Here is a 23,567-nt window from a genome sequence, read left to right on the forward strand (position 1 = left end):
TGCACTTTGACTCTATAATTCTTTGTTGCTGCACTCCTCTGCTACTTAATGGGCATAATAATGGCGGCAGCATGATGCCAACAAATCATTCTGTCTATACATTCATCACAGCATTGCTTTTACTCAAATACTCAACACCTTACTGTCTTTTCCCATCATGCCTTCACAATTTCTGATACATCTATTTTCTTTCCTTATACTTCCTTTGCTATATGAAAGTTGCTATCATCAGCTAAAATCTGGTTTCTTACAGCAAATCTTTAACACTTGAGGTTTACTGTTCAATTCAGCTTGCACTGTATGCTTAGATCTGCTTGACTAGTGGTGAGCATTTGTGAGCATATGCTTGCACTGATGCAAGCACTAGTCCTCAAATGAATTGATATTTTGATATCCGAGTTAAGACTATGCTTGCAATGTCTCTTGCTGTTCCTCTCTCTTCCTCCTCATCCTTTCATCCCTGAGATGGGATTTATTTTCCTAACCAGCTTGCTCGGAGCCCAGGATGTGACTTTTAAAGACTTTTAACACATCTGTGTGTTTGAGCTTTTAAAAAATGAGAGGTAACTTTGAGATCAGGGAATCATCAGTAAATCTGACTTATTGTAACTGGTGTTTTAACAGTTGAAAATGATTTGTGTATTTCTTCTCCTGCAAGAGGAGTGAGAGTACCAACGCCCAACTTGAGAATATATGGCAGAAGCACACAGAAATGACAAGAATGTATATGTACAGACTTTGATTGTTATTCAGAGGTTTTGGCAAACACTGCCTACAGTAATTTTAGTGAATATTTAGAGATTTTGGAGGCTAGAGTTTTTGATCAGTCTTGAGAGCATCTGTTTGCAGTAACCCTTGGAGATGAACAACCTTTAATAGAAGTTATTTCAACTGATGCAAAGCAGGTGCTCTCTATCAGCATTTTTAATGAGGGTCATGAAATTTAAAATCATAATTACAATTTTGTTGATCTATACAGCTATCAGTGCTTGGCACACAAATAAAATACCTGTGTCAGAAAAGGTGTTAATCTCTTGTGTTTTAGACATAATGATGTGTATATAAGGACATGCAGCCTCTTCTAAGGAGGCAAAGTCATTCCTACCAATGCTTTAAACTTCCAGGACTCTTGATGCAAAGGAAATTCTCAAAAGAAGGGTAAAGAATTCCAGAATGATCTTTTGGACACAAAATTTATGTTCAACTCTAGAATTGTCAATTTTCTGAGGACAGTCATGCCTCTTTGCCATCTCACCCAGTCAGCAATGAATGCTTGGAAAGTGTGGGCATCAGGAAGTCTGAACATGTCCACAGTCTAAGATTATTGCAGTCCCTGGTTATTCCTCTAGTACTGCATGCCATTGGCTGTGTTTCTGCTTATCCTTCCACATATCTAGGGAGGCTGCGCTAATACCTGTACCAAATAAATTAATTTAAAAGATGATAAAGAACAGAATTAGAAATCCATGGATAATTATGCAGTATTGGGCTAGCCCAGTGCAGCTGCTGAAAACAGATGACATATCTTGCAAGTTTACTGGAGCTGTTTACCCACCTGCTTCCTGGCTCTTTCACAAGCAATCTGACTAAAGCAGTGTGTGGAGGTCACTTTTGGCAGATGCCATCACCAAATACCCTCAATAAAACTAAGCGTCATATGAAGAAGAACTGTCTCGTAAAAAATATAGCAGGTAGCAGTAACACGTCTGTTTTCAGAATGATTATAATTTTATTTTACGATTTGTAGAGATCTCATCAGTGGAGCTCCTAGTGAATCCATGCTGTTCAGCATATTCTGAAGTAATGCAAGGAGGGCTTACTAGTAAAGTGATAAAATTTCATCGTGACATTAAGGTATTTAGAGAGTTAATAAGAAGGGCTAACTGTGAAGAGTTGTAGAAAGACTGTGAAGCTCAGTAACTGGACATTAGCATAGCACAGGAAATTCATTGCAGATAAATGGTAATGAAAGCATACACCAAAAATTAAGATAATTTTATTTTAAAAAACAAAAAGCTCTTAACTGTGCAATTTACTTATCAGCAATGAGATTTTGGGATTATAATAAATTCCATTAAAACCTCAATTCAGTGCCCAAGAGCATTGGAAAATTAAGCTTAATGTTAGAAGCACATCTGCTTGTTTGCATGCATGCTGCCTCTTTCAGGCCCACAGCACTCTTATTAAAAAAAAAAAATGCACAAAAATTCACAAACACCTAGAAGAGGTTCAGAGAAAGCCAACAAATGATAAAAGTATGGGATGGGTTGCATATAAGAAACAGTGAGTGGGCTATTCTTTAGCTGGAAAGATGTCCAGCATCATAAAGATTTATTAATTCGTAAGTGTCACATATGGTACATATGGAACAATTGTTGACTATCCTTGTGAAATAAAAGGCTTCAAAAGAAATAAGTAGTGAGAAATTAAGATGAAAAAATGGTAGTTCTTCACATATGTATTAAAGCAGTAGAATTCTTTACAGTTGTAATTTGTATATTTTTGAGGTTTGGAAAATAATTGGATAAAATCAGGGAAAAAAAATCCATCAAGGGTTACATTGTTAAATGCTAAGGGGTCACTTCCAGCCTGTGAGATCCCTGGGTTGTTGGAGGCTAGAAAAACACTCAGAGGGAGTATTTCTATGTGTACTTTATTATAGGCTGCTGCTGTTTATGTGGGGTTTTTCCAATTAGGGACAGATGTAAACCGATACTTGGCAAATTAAATATTCTGCTGCCCCATCCCTCCCCCAAAAGAGGAAGTAGAAAAAAATGAATTGGGTAAAAAGATGAAATAATGGGAAGGACAGTGAACCAGGCGGAGATTGCCACCAAGGCCTTCAAATTTCATGGTGCCTTAAGTGAGCGGAGGCAGTGTAAATAAGAAGTAGCAACTGGTGGTGAGAACAGTACAGCCCAAACCTCAAGAGAGAGAAAAGAAGCCATTTTTCCAAGAGCCTCCAGTCACATCATTTTGCCATGCTAATACAACTACTGTTGGCTCCTTCAGTACTAAAACTTGTTAAAATTAGCAGTCTGTTGTCTTTTTTTTGTTTTCTTCAGGTATTTTCTGCACAGTAATGCTTACTTCTCTTCTGCAGATTCACTAATTTACTTGCAGCTTCTGTCTTCTCGCTGGTTTATCATTGTCTTTATACATTTGGTATAAACTACTTCTTAGAAAACAGCCAATATTTTGCTGGTTTTTTTTTCCTATCTGTACAGCTACTTCTGACTTTTCTTGATCAGGCTTTCTTTTTGTTTAGCTGTCTCAATGGTCTTTTGTGTTACTTGGTCTACTGTCATCTTTTGTTGTTGTTCTGACTACTGGACTATTTCACTTTTGATTTCCCAGATTCTGTACTTGATCACATTCCTCTTTTTATTTTAGATTTCCATTCCAGTGCAAACTGTATTTTACCACTTCTCCCCATATCACTTTATTTTTAGAATAACTATTTCTTTTATTAAAGTCTTTAATCTTCATTTTATGAGAGACCTGAAGCAAACTTTTCTTTGACCTTACCACCTGAAAGTGGCCAAAACCTTTCCTAGAAACGATTTTCTTTCAGATTTTTTCATGAAAGTTCCTGCTATTGGTAAAGACACTTTGCAACCATTCTGGAGGAATGGTGGTCCTGCAGGGTTAATTATGAATCAAGGGGACAACTAGATGTGCTTTATTTTAAAAGTAAAATTTTAAAGGTAGCTCTCAGCATTTAAGAAGAAAAATTAGGACTGGAGTTTGCTTCTCTTATTCATATGACAAATCAATTACATTTATTTAAGTTGTGTTTACTTAGTATTTTACTGTGCAAATAAAGGATAGCAGAATTTGGTCCTTAGACTGTGGAATGAAACTTTAAAACTTTCTCACACCACTGAGCGATTACTAAATATTCATGTGAGAAACTGCTCAATAGTGTAAGTATTGGCCTGTGAACTTGTGCGTTTGATAGTAATTCTTGTATTTACTTAAAAATATATTCTCATTTAAGGGCAGAACCCAAGTATCTAACTACATTATCTGTGTACATTTTGGACTTTATACACACACAAGACAATATTTCATTCAGGACTAGATTTGGAATTTGTTAAATTGGCATGTCCCTAGGCAATACCATTATGTATGAGATACTTGATGCTTTGAAATCTCTTCACCAAAGACACCTGGAACACTTCTTTGCTACAAATTTAAAAAAAAAAAAAAATTGTTTGTAGGTGCAGTGCAGAAATTTTAGATTTTACCCCTTTTAAAATTAATTAGAAGTGGGATTTCAATTAGTTGACATTCTATTAAGTAGTAGTAATCAAATGTGATGACAGATGAACTTCATAGAAGACTCTCAACGTGCAGTCTTTGTAGACTTACTTCCATGACACGTAATGTAATACCCTGCCCAGCATTTATTTGTACTTGAGTCCATTCCAGCTGAGTGGTCTCTATCCTGCTTAGCTATAAATTTTACCTGTTTGTATTTTACAGCCTTGGTGACTAGTTCAAGGTGTTCTACAATGTATACAAAAATTTCCCTTGCATATCCTGAAATAGATTTTTTTTTTTAATGTAATGAGGCATGAATTCAGAGGCAGCAACAGCTCCTAGTTTGTTGTGCCAAAGGCAGAGTGAGAAGACTTGATTAACTCTTGAACCCCAAGACAAAATTCTTGTCACCTAAAAACAGGGGTTCAGTTCTTACATTGCCTGTGAGATTGTTTTCTGTCCAAACAGCTCATTGTTTCTAAGTGAGAGGGAGACAGTGTCACTTCATAGGCTGGGAAAAAGAATCATAGAGAACGTAAGGGACTTCAGCAAGGTCAGAAGCAAGCAGGGAAGCTGATAAAATGGATTGAAGACCTTTGTAAATCTCATACTTTATCCATCTGTCAGTTCATACATCTGTCAGTTTCATTGTTTGCAATTAGTTAAGCATTTGTATTTTTGTGGTAGCAATTACATATACACAGAGTGAAACAGATAAATTTGGAGTTGAAATGCTGAACTCCCTTGGACAAGAATTGCTTATAACTCTGAAAAAAGGGAGTAGATGACTATCATTCTTATCTTCTTTAGTTAATATACAAAATTATGTATGTGGAATTTTATTTTTATTCCAGCAGATTTTCAGAAGTTCTAATAGACAGGTGCATATGGGAGCTAGAGCAAAACACTGTTTATTCAATGGTCTGTGGTTGTGTAGAAGGTTTTGTTGTCTTGGAAAGGTAATTTCAACTTTTCTTAATACAGATTTTTTCATTAAAATACAGAACCATCCTACTAACAAAAGGAATTTCTGATAATTTAATCCTAGAAAAAATATAATGGATTTTAAAATAGTTTCCAACTTATTTTCAATGACCCTGATATGAACTTCTGGTGGATTGGCATGGATTTATTTTTAGATAACTGTTCCACATCTATACGGAAGTTTTTTCATATTATTATTTTTTTGAAATTATGCCCCATCTAAATAACTGGGAAAATCCAATTAATGGGATTTTTTACAAGGCTGAAGAGCAATAAAATCCTCCCCATCGCAGGTTCTAGTAACATGGAGCCATGTGTGCTTCAGCTGTTGCTGAACTGTTGAACTAAGGATTAGGTGGGAGGCAATGGTTCTTACAAGTGTGATTGGGAATACGGTGTAGTCATACTTTCTAATGCAAGGCTGGACCTTTTGTGCAATGCTTGATGATCTACAGACGGCAGAATTGCTCTCATTCTTTTGGTGCTGCTCTCTGTGGCTAAATTAAGGAGGGGAGACAAATTTCCTTTAAAATAGCCATTAAGAGTGAGCTGGAGCCACACTGTTAGCTAATGCTATGAAATGAGTTTTGAGAAAAAATGCAGCTGCAGGAAGTAGAACCCCACTGTTATTTTCTTTACTGCTGGGAATGTATGGGTGGGTTTACCTTATTTGTAGCAATTCTTTGTTAGTTTTTCAGGTTTGAATACTATCCTCCTACACCAAAGGTATGCCACTTTTCCATAAGTCTGTTTTCCCTCTTTGTAGTCCCAGCATTTCAACCTGTTTGTATTATCTCCTTTTCTTCTGTCACCACTCATTTGCTCACAGTATTTTATTGCCGGGTTTGTTGCAGGCAAAACCTTTTTACTAATTTTAGTGTAATTTTGATAAACTTAATTTATTGTTAATAACCAAACTTCTAATTACTGATTCTGGTAATAGGAAGGCAAAAAACCAAGCGCACATTTAAGGAAGGCTCCCCTTGTCTCTATGAAACCTCTGCTCCCCAGTTTGTTCCCCAGGCCCCTTGCAGCACGCTGTGCTTGGCCTCTTCAGTGAGGGGACAGGTGGTGCAGGAGGTTGGGGCAGTGCGTGGGGACTCCTCCAATGGTTCCTCCAACCACTGCTTGTGCAGCTGCTGCTTCAGCTGCAGCCCCTGCTTGGTCTGCGGCTAGTGCGGCTCCTGTCTCCCCTCTCCTCCTCCTCCTCCTCCTGGTCTGGTGCCATCTTTTTCTTTTTGTCTGCCTCCTCTCCTCCTGCTCTGGCCTCGTTCCTTGTGAAATAGAACCAAGGCTTAAAACACCTCCCCCCACCCCTCCCTTCTTCCCGGGCACAACTTCACTCCCCATTTCTCTCCCTCCTCCCCGCCAGCGGCACAGGGGGATGGGGAATGGGGGTTGTGGTCAGTTCCTCACACGGTGTCTCTGCCGCTCCTTCCTCCTCAGGGGGAGGACTCCTCACACTCTGCCCCTGCTCCAGCGTGGGGTCCCTCCCACGGGAGACAGTCCTCCACCAACTTCTCCAACATGAGTCCTTCCCACGGGCTGCAGTTCTTCACCAACTGCTCCAGCGTGGGTCCCTCCCACGGGGTGCAGACCTTCAGGAACAGACTGCTCCAGCATGGGTCCCTCCCACGGGTTCACAAGTCCTGCCAGCAAACCTGCTCTGGCGTGGGCTCCTCTCTCCATGGGGCCACAGGTCCTGCCAGGAGCCTGCTCCAGCGTGGGCTTCCCAGGGGGTCACAACCTTCTTTGGGTACCTCCAGCTGCTCTGGCCTGGGGTCCTCCACAGGCTGCAGGTGGAATCTCTGCTCCTCCATGGGCTGCAGGGGGACAGCCTGCCTCACCGTGGTCGTCTTCAGGGGCTGGAGGGGAATCTCTGCTCCTCCTTCACTGACCCTGGTGTCTGCAGGGCTGTTTCTCTCTCATATTCTCACTCTCTCTGGCTGTTGTTGCTCCAGGTTTTTTTACCCCATCTTAAAGACATTATCCCAGAGATGCTACTGACATCACTGACAGGCTCAGCTTTGGCCAGTGGCAGATCCATCTTGGAGCTGGCTAAAACTGGCTCTGTCCATCATAGGGGCAGCTCCTGGTGTCTTCTCACAGAAGCCACCCTTGCAGCCTTCTCCTACCCCCAAAAAACCTTGCAATGTAATCTCATACACCACTGCAGAGCGATCTCCCTGGGGCTATGGCTGTGGGCCTCCCTCATTTAGGTAATTTCACTCTTCTGAGTGAAGGACTGTAACTGGTATGGTCTGGTTGGTCTGCGTTGTTAACTCACCATCAGGCTCCTCTGTTTTCCTCTCCCAGATGTTAGGGTGCCCGTCTGGGACAGTCGCTTTTCACTCTCTTGCATCGCCCTCCCTCCACAGCCTGGGCAGCAGCTTCCCACACAGGCACCTCAGCATTGCTGGCTGCTGGTTTCCTTTGGACCTGAGCACTTGCTAGTGCCCTGCTACTCCCACAGAGACTGTTGGTTGGAATCCCCAGCTCTGTTAAGCTGTCCTGGTCTTCCCATAGTGATGGTCCAGGCGCCAGGTCCTCCTGAGCTTGAAGCAGGACCTGTCCATTGTGGAGCTGTCTGGAATTGGCTGTGTCTGGCCCAGGGCATCTCCTCCCACCGAGGTCTGCCCTGCTGCCCCCCACTACCAAAACCCTAGCAATTAATGCACAAGGTACAAGTTCTATGTCTTCATTTCTGTGCTGGGACCTCACCTTGTAATGAATCCTAGACAGAGTCAGAAAGGCTCAGGGAGTCAGGTGTGCCTCTGTCCCATAGGCGAAGTGGGAAGGTGTCTTCCTGACTTCACTAGGCTACTCCAGGCAACCAGGGTGGGAATGGTGGAGGAAACACGTCATAGATGGCAAGCTGTGGGCCATAAGGTTTTCCCTTTGAGACAGGTTGTTCCAAAAGGCTGGTGCTGAATGCACAAAACAGTCAGCAGGTTGCTCTCAAATGGTACCAGGTTTTTAGTTCCATGCATGTATTCTCACTTCTGTATCAGGGAAGAGGAGTTTAGGGGGCCCCTGTTGCTGGAAATGCTGTTTTGCTGAAGTGCTTTCAACTCATTTAAACAAAACAAAACAAAAAGCCTGAGGTTTTTATGATGTCTTCCCATGAGTGATGGGCTGTTAGCTTAGGCATCCTAGCCAAATTCTTCCAAAGTAATTAAACATTCTCTTAAATTCAATTTCCCCCATTTTTCCAATTGAATTATGTTCTTTGTTACACAGCTCTATGGGCTTGAAATGAACTGTTAAATGAACTAGAAAAAAATGTGACCTACTAGTAGTTGAGGTAAATGCTACCATATGCTTCCTTTTTTAAAGTTTTTTTTTTGCATCCAGTTACTCATAGTTATATGAGATCTTAGGAATCCTGTGGTAAAATGCATCATCATAAAGCTACTAAAATAGATGGCACGTTTGCAGGTAAACGTAATGGTTTTGAGCCAAGACCTTCAGGGTAATTTGTTTATGAACTTGTTTGTGGCAATAAGATGCAAAGTTTCGAGGTACCACACAAATATTCTTATGCAGCACTGCATTTATAAAAGGATCATTCCTGCTGAGTTTATTTAATCCCTTCTGTCTGACCTTAGTGTAACATTCTCAATCCATGCATAAGATGAGCATAGTCCACTAAATATGCTTCAATTTGCGAACAATATAATCAAGTTGTTAAGAACACTTATTGGTAATTTAAAATACCACAGTACTCAAAAAAACCCTCAAAATACTTAGTTGTCTTCAACAGAAAGGAAAGGTTTACAAAAACGTGTTACTGATGACAGGAAGCTATGATCTTTGACCTCATAAACTGCTTAATTAAAAGTGTTACTACCAGTTCATAGGTGATGTGTTGCCTTCTAAAAAGGCCCTAGAAATTTGCTGTGTCAAGATTATATGCTGTCTTGAACTCCAGTCAATGAAAGAAAATCTTGGCAATGTATGGGGGCAAGGGGAACTTTTCCTTATTCTCAGCTTCTGAGAAACGTGGGTCATATGTTACGATGTGGAAGGTGGTGTGAGGAAATATTTATGACACACTTGTGCATTTCAATTTCTTTCCCATTGTTCACTGACCATCTTGTAATATGCCTGGGCAGTTGTCAGCACAAGCTACTGCCTGAGTTTTCCAAGTTTTGATTTTTCACCAAAGTCAGTCACATCACCATCTGCTTTGAGAATGCAAATTATTTGCCAATTTACCTGGTTGCTCACATCAAAACTTCATGCTGTGCAAAGTTAGTAGCACTTAATGGATTGACTTCATTGTTTCTGTGCTGCCTCTGCTGGGCGAGCATAGGTTCACAGATGCTTAGGGGAGCCTGAGAGTATGTCTTATCAAGCAACCTGCTTGAAGTACTCTCATCCTAAGGACTCTTTGGAAGAGCATTCTCATTCTTCTTCTGTATGATTCAGTGAAGGGATGCTGAAACTATTGGCAGGACTTCACTGACCACTGTGTCAGCAGTAAGAAATGAAGGCACTGCACTTGGAGTATGGCAAGCAAGGTAAGGGATCTTTGTTCAAACAAGCTGGCTCAAAACACTCTTGCCACTCTTTTTGTTTAAAAGACCAGAAAAACAAAGTTTAAAAAGCTGTTCCTTTAGGGATCAACCTGCTTTTCAATTCTATGGTTGCCACTGGAGTTACTAGGTAGGAGAAGCCCATGGGGAAAAATGAGGGATTAAATGCTACACAGGAAATGATAAAATGCCATCTGGTTTAAGGCAAAGTGTATAACAGATAGGATAACATGCAAAAGTGTCAACAGGTATACGACATTGAATTGTAGTTGGCAGTAGGATCTTCTGCCAGCACATCAACTGGCAGCAATGTCAGAATCATCAATACAAAATTTGCAGCATGTATAGTTGAGCAGAAGTTGAAAATAATTCTGTGATTTTTCCAGTACTGATGGGTAAAGTCATGAATGAGTTGATAGAAAAACTGTAATGGTTAAAGATGTGTGAATAGTTATAATGATGTGCTTTTTAACAGAAAGTGGCTTTTGTGGTCTAGTCCTCTGGTATGTTTAGATAATAAAACTTTATTTGGGGATTTGCTTTTTTCAAGCCTAGAAGATTAAAGAAGGGCGAGCAGCCTGTTTCTGAAAGCATGTCCAAAAATCAGAAGAATTTCTTTGCTGGGGCAAGCAGCTATTCTAAAACGTAATTGCCGTTTAGATAAATTCCTTCTAGAGGAGGTTAAAAACTTCCTTTTTATATAGTTAGAGCTCACAAATATGAGTGTAATACAGTTTAAGATGTATAGGCAACTGTCTGAACATTGTAAGAGATGATTACATGTGATGTAAAAATAGAAATATAAAAACATCCATTCACCTGCATACACAAAACGCCCAGAACAAAAGAGCAAGCAAGATAGCAAGAATCACTATTGTCATCTGGCTATATTTTAGTTTATTCCTTTTCTGATGTCTACTCTCTGAATTATTTTTATAAAATCTCCTATTCAGGGAGCTGAGGAGATGCAGAGAAAAATATGCTCTTTCATCCTCCACAGTTATGGGACTTAAGCAAGTGAATATATAAGGACCAAATAATAAATAGTGCCAGGTAGTAAATACATTTTATTACAGTCCCCTTTTATCCTCCATTTTCTCTTTCTGTTTTCATATCTGTTTTCATTTGTTACAATTTCCAGTTTGTAAGAGAGAGATTAAATACCAAATTTTGGTATTGAGCCTAAGTAAATGGATGATGCCTAGTTTAATTCTGCAAGGAAAAGAGGTACAGTGATGAATCAGGGGTGCAGGTGGGCAGGAGGCAAATCAGAACCCAAGGCAACGAAGGCCAGCCAACAACGGTTGCAGTGGGGAAAACTGTAGTAATGTAGGTCCCTGAAAGTGGTATGCATTCAACCATGCATCCTTATTCTAATGGAAGATAAATACGTTGTTTTCACTGACTTGTTCTGTAAATATTTTTTCATCTATATGTGTGTGACACTGGTGATTTTACTAATAACCATAGGAGAGCCCAGTTATCTGTAGGCTGTAGTAGTCTCTGTGAGCTTTGATAGTAATTTTTTGTTTCTGCCTTAAGTTCTTAAATTGAGTAATTTTTGATGTAGCAAGAAAACATGTTTTCACTAAGTAGCTCATGTTCTGCTGTATAATGACTTGACAGGTAAAGATAATTGTTAAAATGTTTACATATTCTGAAAGTTTTGATGTATTCGGGTTGTAGTTGCTGTCTCATTACAACTGAAACACTCAAGGAAATATTTTGGACCCTGAAGAACAAAGTGGTTTATGTTAGGACTGGCAGAAACTGCTGTTTGAGAAGACTGAGATCATAGGGAGAGAACTGGGAATTACCTTGGGTCAAGACACCATGCATAGTTGAGATATGATACTGAGCAATCAACAGGAGTCTGTTCTTCTGACATTTAGGTTAATTTGAGTGGCATTGGTCCACTTTGACATTATTCTGGTCATAAGTATGTATTTATTACCTCTCAATACAGTGACATTTTCTTTGTGACTGAAAGGTCACAGGTAATTTGCCAGATGTCAAAGGTGTATGCTATTTTCACTCTTCGGCAGAAACTTTGCTTTTAATTTATTTCTTTGCCATTTCTTTCATAGTTATTGTTAAACTCTGCTGAATATCTGAATATCCTTCTGCTAGAGCAATCCAGGAGCAGTTGCAGGTTTTGTACCATTGTGTCCATGCTGACGTTCTAGTGCGATATGAACACTTTGTAAAAAGGAAACTAGAAATATTTTTCATTTTGATTGAGCTTGCTTTCAAATAACTAGATTAAAGGCTTTTTCCTTCTTTTACAATCTTTCTTTACATGTTCCCTTCTGCCCTTTCAAAAGTTCTTCTCAGGAACCTCTTCCACTGTGTTTTCCCTTCCGAAGGAAGTGCTTACTACTAGTCACATATAATGAGAAAAAGAGAAACCAGAGAAAGCAAAAATAATGAGTAGATTCCAAAGAACAATGTCATTGCATTGATGCTACTTTTTGACACTGAGGTATTTAATTTTCCCTTTCAATTTTCTGATATTTGCAGTAATTAAAGTTAAATGGCTGTGACAATACATGTAATTAAATTTTCTTCCTTCATTTCGTGACCCCGTTCTCTACATCCATACTCTGCTCACTGACTGCATTTACTCGCAGCACTTTCCTGTTGTATTAATTATTAAAAGAATAGTGCTGCATAAAATATTGATCTGTTGCCTGACATTCATTTTTGAAATGTAACCAGAGCAAGGGAGATATTACCAGAAATCATTTCTGGATCTTTCGTTCCCTAAATACAAAAAATTACAATGCATGGAAATTAACTAAAAATGCATAGTCATTTTATGAAGTGCCAGGCATGCCCTGTATGACTCACACTTAAATATAATTATTGTCACATAACATAATGGTAGTATTATGCTATTCCTTAGTTAGAGGTAGAAACCTCCAGTTTCAGAACTTGAAACCATAACCAGATGGTATTTCAATTATTTGTGCTAAATATATAGTCCAAACATTACTAGGTCAGTCCTATCTTCTGTTTTGCCTTAGCTGTTAGGACTTTCCTTTCCTTACAATTTCGCTGTCTGTTAGCTCTTAATTTTGTGTAAGCCGCATGGGTCAGCCTCAGGCTGCCTTCTTTTACAGGAATTTGAACTATTACTTCTAGATTAGAACTACATCTTGTCTGTACTTTGACTTTATTTGAATTATCTATTTTAACTATCGACCATACTATTTTACTTTCTTTAATAATAGTAAGGCCTTCTGGTTTTGGTTTGGGGTTTTTTTTGTTTGTTTGTTTGGGGTTTTTTTAGTGCTTCTTGTACTTGTAAATATTCATACAAGAAATGCAGGGGAAGTAGTGAAGGGAACCTTGATTTTCTTTTATCCCTATACGTAAGGAAGGTTGGTGCAATTATTGTTTGCTTTTTTTCTCCTTGCTGTTTCTATAGTTTTTTTTAGAAATATACTGCACAAAAATACCAGAAGGAAGATGCTGCTCTTCTTATCTCCAGTAACAGCACTTACTGTTTCTGATTTGTCTCCTGCTTCTCCATCATCCATTCCCTCAGCCTCCAAAGTGCTTTACAGCATTGGGTAAATATCATCTTACAGATAGAGACTTTGGAGCACGCAGAAGGAAGGTGGCTTGCCTAAAGTTGCACTGTGATTTAGTGAGCTCAGATTATTTCCTAACATCAAGTTCAGTGTCTTCTCTTTCAGGGAAGCAGGATACATACAAATAAACTTTATTCAACCTCCTTCCCGCACTGGAGTCTGATACTTACCTGTCACTGTCAGCAGCCTGGTCTTGACACTTATAAAGTGCCATTTTAGATAATTTCTGCTGATGACGATTTCCATTAATGTAAAAGTTCATGTTACTTATCTAGTAAGTTAGATACTTTCTACAGAGTATCAGTACTGAAGAAATTACTTAATTTTTTATATATACTTACTGATTAAATCTTATTTATTAAATGTAGGCCTGAATATCCTGTTTTCTTCTTTTAAAAAAGAGGTTCTCAGGTAGGCATAGGTTTATTTTCCAAACTTCTTTTGGAGTGGACGCTTATTTCATGCTATATGTTTTCCATGCATGGTATAAGTGATGACAAACATCATGGGAAATGGTTTGAAACATTGTGATTCCATAATTTTACCCCTTCCATATCGTATGTAACATTAAGGATTCAGAATGGGCATATGCAGATGGGCATAAGCATCTGAAATAACTTCCAAAACATTGTTTACTTTGGTGATACTTCTAAAGATTGCAGGTGTTTCTACTACCTTATTTGACAATCTAAAGAGGAGAATTTGATTTGCAAGATGTGTCAAGTGCTAAACTGTTTGATTCTCTTAGTATCTTTGAGAAGATGCTAAAAGTTTTGAGTTCCTACCAAAACTGTAATGAGATTTGTGGTAAAACCACTTCAGAAATGATTGTATAGGCAGAAGAAGGGTCTGTTGTAAATAGTTGTATAAAACAAGTGAAGTGCTAAGGAGGCCATTGCAAACTCATCCATGTTTTTGTCTAGATCTTTGATTTCGTAGTGCATTGAAGAGAGAAATATGTAGCCTAAGGAATTATTAGGTTGTTGCTGGACTTTCTCAAAACAATCTGCACACATGATACTAAGTATTTGGAACTACCAGATTCTTCTGCAAGAAAAATTGTGCTTTGGAACCTGAAATTTACCTTAACTTCATACAGTATCATGGGTAAAGATGATCAATATAGACATATAGGTTAGATTACAGATATATTTAGAAAAGCGAGGTATCTAATTTGGTTGCTATTTTTTTTACTTTAGTAGGTATTTAGCTTGCAATTCTTTCAAGTATTTAATAAATGAAACTTTCATGTTTATGTGTCAAATTCTCCAGTCTTTACATAAGCTAAATTACAAAGTAGGAAGCCTGTTATGTAAGAAACTTGTCTACCACAGATAAATTATGCTATTGGTAACGGGTTTTGTTTACAGTGGTTTTCTTCTACTGTTTCATTTACTACAATCTTTTACGTGTGGAAAATGTAATGTTATCTTGTATGTTCATAAGAGTTTTGCATTTACCCTGATTTGCTTTTTAAAGGCAGTATTTCCTTTTTATGTTCATTGCTTCCTTGCCCAGCTCTTGGTAAAGAACCTGAGCAAATTGGCTGAAGTCCTGTAGGAGCACTCTAAAAACTTAAAGTTTGGCGGGGAGTGTGTGGAGAAATTGTATATACTTGTGGGGGTTTTTTTGCCAAATTTCTTCCCCTTCCTTTTTCCCTTCCCCTTCCCTTTCCCTTTCCTTTTCACCTTCTCCCTTCCTATTTATCCTAAAAATGTCCTGTAGGAATTTGATGCAAGAATCTCTGTCTGAAAAGGACACATTTCTTTTGCAATTTAATTTCTTTTCCTGTCAATCAACTCTGTCTAAAAATGAAAGCATGACATCAATGAAAGTGAGATATCTGGAGGCTTGTTGTAGTGATAAGCCTCTGGAGTCTAACCTGACACCATAAAATGCCTGAGAGGAAGGGTTTGTGAGATACACAAAAAGAAAGGTTTTGGGGTTCATTGCAAATTGTCTGAGACAATGTGCTAAATATCTTGTAGGTTCGTAGAAATGGAACAAATTTCTTCAAGTTTACCTGAAACTCACAATATGATCTATGACTTGTTTCACCGTTTTACACGGAACATACACAGGAATGTCATGGATATGTCTAAACATTCAATCAAAAGATATTCAAAGCGGACAGAGGGTTTTGTTACATCTATGCACTCTTTCAGGCTACCCATTTGTGATGGTTGCATGGCACTTATTCCCTCCAGTATTTAGAAACAGAGTGCTCTTAAGATGTCACTTTAATTTAAAGCCAGGATTTTGAACAAAATAACTTATTTATATTCCTGATTTAAATTTCAGTAGCATGCTGAGACTAAATTTACTCAGGCTATCTTCTCCGTCACAAAGGTAATTTTATTTAACTGCATGAAATTTCTATAACATATAGAAAATAGTTTGTTTTGGCTTACAGGTCAAAGGTATTTGTGCCAACTGGATACTGTGTGAAAGATCTTTCCCATGCCTGACTCCCTTTTCTGTCTGAGGTTGGTTGTGCACCAGCACATAGAGAATGCTCTTCCTCTTTAGCACATTAAAAGCAATTTTTTCTTAGTTTCCAGAATGATGGGCGAGATGGCAGGATGCATTTGTACTCTTTCTGGGTCTTTTTGTGCCTTCTGAGTTTCTTTGAAAAAAAGGCTTATGGTATTTTTTCTGGAAGATACCTATTAAAGTAGCAGTACATATGAACAATAACTACTGCCTACGTTAAGCAGGATAGATGACTGGTACTTGGTTACTTCATTCTCTGAGAGTTGAGCAAATTAATTCCCAAACAGAAATTCAGATCTTCTAAGGACCCTATCAACATAAATAAAAGAGGAGGGGATCTTAAAATAAGTAGTAAGTTTTTTTAGAAGCCACAGAAGGATAGGGTTTTCCTCTGCCTGTTTTGAGGTGCCTGTAGTCTTGATTGTGGAAAACAGGACAGACAAAACAAAAAAATGTTGGATGTGCCTTATGAGACAGGTATACTAACTTCATAGCCTTTCTGTGTTCTGGGGGGTGCACTGTTTTCCACATATAATTTTGCATAATGCTGGATTCTGTTTGGAGAGTAAAGCTAGTAAGAGTAATGATGAAGAAATCGGCATAGAAAAGGTAAAAGATGAGGATATTGACATTAAGGAGAGGACTGAGGATAGCACTTAGAACTTTCTGCAAGAGCTCCAGTCCTAATATTTAAAAGAAAAACAGAAATCAGTTGCCTGTCTTTACTGACTTAAATTTTTAAAATTTCAAATAGCAGGTCTTTGACCCCATCAAGGCAACACTTTTGTTTCCATCAGTTCTGAATAGCTGAACAGGATCAGCTGGGTCTTCACTTGCCTGAGGCATCTCCAAAGAGGGCCATGGAAGAACAACTCAGCCCTGAGAAATACTAAAGGGTCACTATATTTACTGTGGTTCAAATCCTTTGTAAATGCTCAAAGGCTGTAGCATTTGCTAAGAGGGTGGTGTGTTGGCAGAGAAGCCAGTGTTTATTAAGTGTAACAGTTTGTGAAAATTGCTGACATTCAAGCTTTTGGAAGTGCTGGTTGTCGAGCTACACGTAGAAATGAGACTTGATTGTATGTGTTGCTTCGTGCTTCTAATGGCTTGTAAACTAAGCCCCCAAACTCCCTTGCACTTATAAAGAGAATAGATACGCTAATGTCAGTGTCTTGGCTAAATTCCAGTGAGTAATTGCATTCAGCTTATCTAAATTCCTCTCTCTAGTTTGAATTGGTTGAGATAGTTTCCATTTTCTGTCTTCTGCTGTTGTTTATTTTGGTGACTTGTGTTAAATAGGTTGCTGTTTTTTCAACTTGACATTGCTGTATTTTGTAAGTAATTGAAATTATTCCAAAGTGTGCATATGATTTGCAAATTACTTTGACAGCTAAAAAATAAAAGTAAATTCTTGTATCATGATATCTTTATCATTTTATGGAGAATTAGTTACAAAAAATCATGATTGTTGTTTTGAAATGTACTTAAATAGAGTATTTATGTATACTCATTCTGAGCTTTTTGAGTGTCGTGTAAGAGGTAGACAATCTGATTTTGTTTATGTTAACTGTGGAGGAACATTTCAGTAACTTTGAATTAAGTTTGTTCAGCTGGATTTGATATATGCAGGTGACAATTAATCCAGTGTGCCTGCTGGTAGTCGATGACATGGTTTCTTTCAGACTCTGTAGAGAGACTCTATAAAGAATGTGGCTGTCAGCTGTTGAGCAAAAGTGTGGATATGTTTCTGCTCTGCTGCTTCGGATACATGCTGGAGAAACAATGGGCAGAGTTTACCCTAGTTTTTAATACCTTACTGGGAATTTCTAAGTAGGGACTAAAAGCTCCCTCCAGCATAGATCTCTGTATGTTTGAAATAGCTAGCCTTCCTACTCTGTCATGATGGAGATCCATACATTGTCCCAATAAATGGAGCATAAAAACAAAGCAAACCTTGAGGAACAGCAAATGAAAATATAATTTCATTTTCATTTTCTTTTTCATTTCATTACATACACTGATGTCCAAATTCTACATTTTCTCTCCTAAATCAATTTATTATCTTTTTGATTTTTCAGTACCACATTGAAGAAGGTAGTTGATAAAGGCTAGTATGTATCCGCTAGCTTCATTCTTGAATCTGCCCTGGATCTGTTCCCCAGCATGTGGAACGAATTTGCTATTGAGTGTCAAAGTAACTGCTAACATCTTTCATACAGTAGATAAAAATTCTACAGCATGACTATAAATTAAAGATTGTATGATAAGCTTCTAATATAGTGTAATAGCAAGCATAATCTGCTAATGAGGTGCTAGGTATAAATTATTTTTTTCGACAGTCAGAATATAGAGCTAGAGACTAAAGACCCTAAGTTTACAGGCATGGAATAATCAACTACTTCAGCTATCTTTGCTTTAAATATAAAATATCAGGTTTGACTTTATAGTAAGTAATAGACATTCATTGAATAATTTGTCATACATTGTACCAATTAATTTGTGGAAATATGGTGAATAGTTGCAGAAAATGAAAATGAGGTTTAAGTGGAGATGACCATTGAATTTGCAGGAAATAACTCTGTATATCATCACCTGTAATCATTACTTTCAAATATCTAAGAATACTAAGTATGTTCATGAAAGTTTCATTTATATGTGCTTTGAGAACACTGGCACATTTTCAGTTTAATTAGCAGTTGATAATTGTATGACCTGATTAAAACTACAGTGCATCCCAGGTAATTATTATGGTAAGCAGCCTTAACATAGCAAAAGCATCGATCTTCACTCAAGGGGGCAAAAAGGATTTTGGAGGATGTGATTTTAAAATTATATAAATAAAATGACACCTCCAGTATTGCAGTTGTGAAAATAATACAAATATATTTTTATATAATGCAAAAATCATAATGTTAGTATGCTGTATTCTTTACATAACTAGCATGCATATATCTCCTCAATTTCTCAATCCAAGAGTGTATTTTTTGGCTGTTGAAAGTGATCTCTTCAAACTATCTAAACAATTATTGCTGGAAACTGTTAAAATATTCTGAAATGTGCATGTTTTGGTCCTTCAAGCCCACCCAATAACAAGACTAGTGTTTAAAAAAAAAAAAAGTTTCCTTTGATAAACAAGTTAAGACCTTCTGTCACAAAGGTACATTTTTCTGTCTGCTCCTATAGTTGGGTATACTGAACTTCTATAGCTAACTTATTTGTCCTCTCCAGAATGGCTTTCCTCTTTTCTTGTTGCCTTATTTTTATTTATTTGCTTTTAATTCTTATTACATTGTGATCAGGTAAAGCCATTTGATCTTATTCAGGTGAAGAATTTGATCTTATTCATGTTTCTTCAGCAGCCTGGATTTTCCCTTTTATAAATAAGATATCTTGGACTTTTAAGAATGGGTGATTGCATGTAAAAGAGATGAAGGAAAATGAAGCATTACAAACAAAAGCAAAAATGGGAAAAGTGAACATGAAAAATACTGAGCAAAGTGAGGAATGCTGGAAAAGCCTCTGGCAAGCAGAATGGGAGCAACATTATGATGGCCATTGGAAACAGTCACTCATTTTTTTGGGAAGAAGGAAAAATAAAATGCTGGGATTAGATTAAAAAAAAACCCAAAACTGACTTGCTCTTTTACAATAATTCCTTAGGGTTTGTTTTAATACTTTTTTTTTGAAAGGAACTGATAATTTTTGGTTAAGAATAGTGACAACGTTGCTAAAACATCGTTTGGCAATTATATTTTAAACATACACGGAGACGGAAATTTTAGGAATAAAGGAATAATATCTGAATTTTCTCACAAAGTCTAATAATCTAAGTTCTATGATGTTTCAGCTGCTGTTTACAAACTCAGTAGAAGCTTTTGGAGCTGATAGGCAGTATAGTGGTTGAATTAAACTTCTTTTTCTTAAAAGCCTTTAACTTGTGAGATAGTATAGAGTGGTTATCTCTTGAAGCAGAGGCAATAAATCATTTTCAAACACTATGTAGGTAAACAAATAGTTCTAATCAGTGACCTAGTACATTATATGAATAAATGTAGTTTCTAAAAGTCTTCCACTCAGAACTTCACAAATAATATTTAACCAAAGTAAATAGTGTCAGTGACTATACAATCCTTATACATCGTACAGGATCATGTGTGTGTTTAGAGTGTGTGATAAAACAAACATAGGTGAATAATTTTATTTTTGTTATAAGATATCCATGACAACTGAAATTGGTTGCTAAAATTTCACTCAGTCTTTCTGTAACAAACAATTGTATTTTCTTTACATGTTTGTACAGTAACAAATCGGCAGTTCTTGTCTCTTATGGCAACTCACAGGTATTATAGTATTATACTTAACAGTAGCATAAGATCATTGGCTACTGGGAGGCGAAACAGCAAAAAGGAAAGATGACAACTCACCACAGAGGGGAAGGGACTGTGTTTTGCTTAGCATAGGGAAGAAGTATGTTGTTTGCTATATTGACCTGTTTATTTTAGTAGAGTTTGCTATTTTTCAGGTGCAGTTGAAAACCAACATTTCAAGTCAATACGTAATTCGTACACAGCCAACAAACACCTGTCTGTCTACACTTGAATGTGCAGCGGTTGCTCTTACTATCATGGAAAAAAATAATAGTATACAAGAGGTACGTAATTTTAAACATCTGAGTTTTTCTTTTATGAATAGTAGAGGGACAGTGAAGGTACTTAGCTATTAATGTCACATTTGACAGTCAAAATCAAAATCTTAACAACTTTGTAATGGTTTTCTTGCATAGCAAACTAAACCAAGAAGGTACCAATAGAAACTATTTTTCTTCAGATATTTATTAACTCTAGTATGTTCAGATTACTGTGACTCGTTGTGTTCCAAAAGTCTCTGTAGTTTTCCTTTTCTTCCTTCAAAATTGCTATTAGATTGCTGAGGGAACTTGTTAGATACAAAGATCTTGTATGATTGTTTTGCTATTCTTCTTTTCAATATGTTAAATTCTAGTACACTTTTTTTGTCTATCCCATTATGGAATTAGATTGGCTATTTTGCCATAAAGAGGTTTCTGAAGATAAACCTGTGCAAGATTCTGAGCTAAAAATCTTGCTTTGATGATTTTTAAAGTACTAGTTAGGGTCAAATTGTGTCCTGTTACTGATCGTATTTAGTGCTGCAATGTCCATCAAGGCTGAATGCAGACTACTTACCTTACAGACCTGTTTTACCCTGGTAGCCCATGTTGTGTATGGAGTAATAGATTGGTTATTGAAAACAACTGCTACCGTCTCAACTCATCTTGTCAATTCCTCTTTTTTTCCTTGGGTTTTTTTTCCTTCCTTTTCTTTAGTTGTCTAGTGCTTTCCCCAGATACTTCCACTTTTACGTTATTTCACTGTCTTGAGGTTCATTTGTCTCAGGATTTGAGTTCCCTTTTTCCTGTAGTAGTTACTCAATCTCCCTTTTCTTCCCTCTTTTTAACATGTCTTGTCTGTTCACTGTTTCTCTCTTGTACCTTTTATGCATTTTTAACTTCTTTCCCATCACATTCTCTCATCCTGTGCTACTTTCTTGCATACTTCTTCCTCTAATTCTAAATATGATGAGAAAAGCGACTCAGATTCTCTTGACCTGCACATTACTTTTTAAAAAAAGTTGGTTTATAAGGCAACAAATATATGTTATGCTTTCCACAATACAGAATAAAAATCTGTAGAGATGGCAGTTGGGGATTTAGCCCAAAACAAGTAGAAGTACTACTCTCTGTATTACAGGGCAAATAGTGCAGAGATGCAGTGTTGTAGTTATCTCTTCCTGTGATCTTTTTCTAAGTTCACTTGACATTTCTTACTGCAAAACTGCAAAATATAGATGGTGTACCAGGCATGTGTAATATACTGAATTGTACAAATGTAGCATGCTGGATTGATTTTCTTTTTTAAGAAAGTTTTCTTTTGGGTATTTCTTAAGATAGTGTATTGACAACTACTCAGTTTTATGTACTGTGTTAGTTAACTATGTAATTAACAGCTAACAACTGTTCAGTTGCTGTAATGTATGGAATTTACATGTCGCACTCTTATGTTACCAAAGTTATACTCAGTGTAAAGTATGATTAGTGTTTTACAGCAAAGGAAGACATGAGTAAACTTGGTAGAAATTATAGCCTATAACCACTCTAATGCCTAATTTTCAGAAAGCCAGAAAAACATGTGGATTATTTAGTTGATTAGTGATTCATTGGTACTGAATAATGTGGCAAACAGTGTTTGGAATGAAATTTTTGTGCTGGGTCTCGAAGGCTTTATGCCATTGACTTTCTTGTACTTTTTCCAAATGGTAGGTAAAACCCAAAGCCGCTTAAAGTCAGAACAGTTTATGAATTTTAAATAGTATATCCTCTAATAGATGTTAGGAGGCAGTGTATAGATATGTACACCTTAAAATGTTTATTTACTTCAGTTGAGAACAAAATTGTAGAAACATTCAGATATTTTCACCAGTGTCTTAATATTCAAATAGTGGGGAATAGTATTATCCCAGGTACTATGAGTTGAGGCTCTTGGGAATGTGTAAAATACCTTTGGATACAACTTGTTAAAAAGGAAAAGTATTTCCAAGATGTGAGAAACTGAAGAAAATTTGGAGATTAGTATCAGTAACGTTTCTATCTTTCTCACATAGGATGTTAAAGTATTTACCCTTAAATAGTTAACTTCTTCAGTTAAGATCTGAATTTAAAATTACTGGGCTGGCAAATATCATTGAGAATAACTGGTCCGAGACTCGAAAAAATTTTGTTTAGTTAGCAGTCAGGTAGGATTAATTTTTGTTTTAGCATGTGTCAGTCTCTGAGTATTTACTGGAGTCAAATAACCATTATCTTTTTAATAGATCTGTATTTTTAAATGATCCTCTGAAGTCACAGCACAGCAAGGTGATCTTTGACTCTCAGAAACACAAAAGCTGATCCAGTTGGGGACAGCCAATTGAGTGTTTTACTGCATGGAAAGTAGTAAGTTGCTTTCTGCAAGAACTACATGGCAGGGATGGTCTGAATGCCCCCTCACAGCTAGCTCAAAGATAAAATGCTTTTGTAAGCTTGTCCCACTGACCTATTGACCTCCTGCACTCCTGCAGCTGTGGAATTCAACCCACTGGGTTATGTCTTCCTACCATCCAGCTGACAGCTCTTCCGTGTCGTTGGAGGAATTTGGGACTGAACAGGTCTTGAGTTTAAGTTTATCCCAGGTCAGAGAATACTAATTGGACATTAGCCTTTTCTTTGCAAGTTGTGATGCCACTAGTCTGTGATGGAAGAGATCATTAAGATAATATCCTTCTTAATCTTTTGTTGCTGACATTAGTAATATCAATTTAATAAGCCTTTTGAAAAAGACCTATGAGTAGTTTTGCAACATAGGCTCAGGTCTGCAATCTGATTGTGTGCCCAGAATGTAGTACAGAAGGGTGTGTGAAAGAGATTTAAAGCTCATCAATGTATTCAGTACAGTCTAGTGTCCACCCTGGGGTGCTTATATCCCTCTCCATCGGATAATGAATATTTTGGTACTTGACCTCCACCTACTAAAAAAGGTTCCCAGGGTCGAAAATTGCTTCTGCAATTGGCATAGTGTACAGTATGCCACCCCCGCGTCTGCCTCTGTGACCCTAGAGAGTCGCCTCAATGTTACAT

At 37.5% G+C, this 23,567-nt stretch overlaps 1 protein-coding gene across 1 annotated transcript in view; it reads left to right on the forward strand.

Annotated features, from left to right (window-relative positions):
• The window catches only part of DTWD2 (DTW domain containing 2), an 86,519-nt gene that overhangs the window by 58,420 nt on the left and 4,532 nt on the right, over nt 1-23,567 (forward strand). The window contains exon 5 of the mRNA XM_054809841.1: nt 20,400-20,528. Within this exon, the coding sequence (XP_054665816.1) occupies nt 20,400-20,528 (129 nt within the window). The remainder of the gene's footprint in view (nt 1-20,399; nt 20,529-23,567) is intronic.

The sequence above is a fragment of the Grus americana genome, chromosome Z, assembly GCF_028858705.1.
Source record: "Grus americana isolate bGruAme1 chromosome Z, bGruAme1.mat, whole genome shotgun sequence".
Classification (NCBI taxonomy): Eukaryota; Metazoa; Chordata; class Aves; order Gruiformes; family Gruidae; genus Grus; species Grus americana.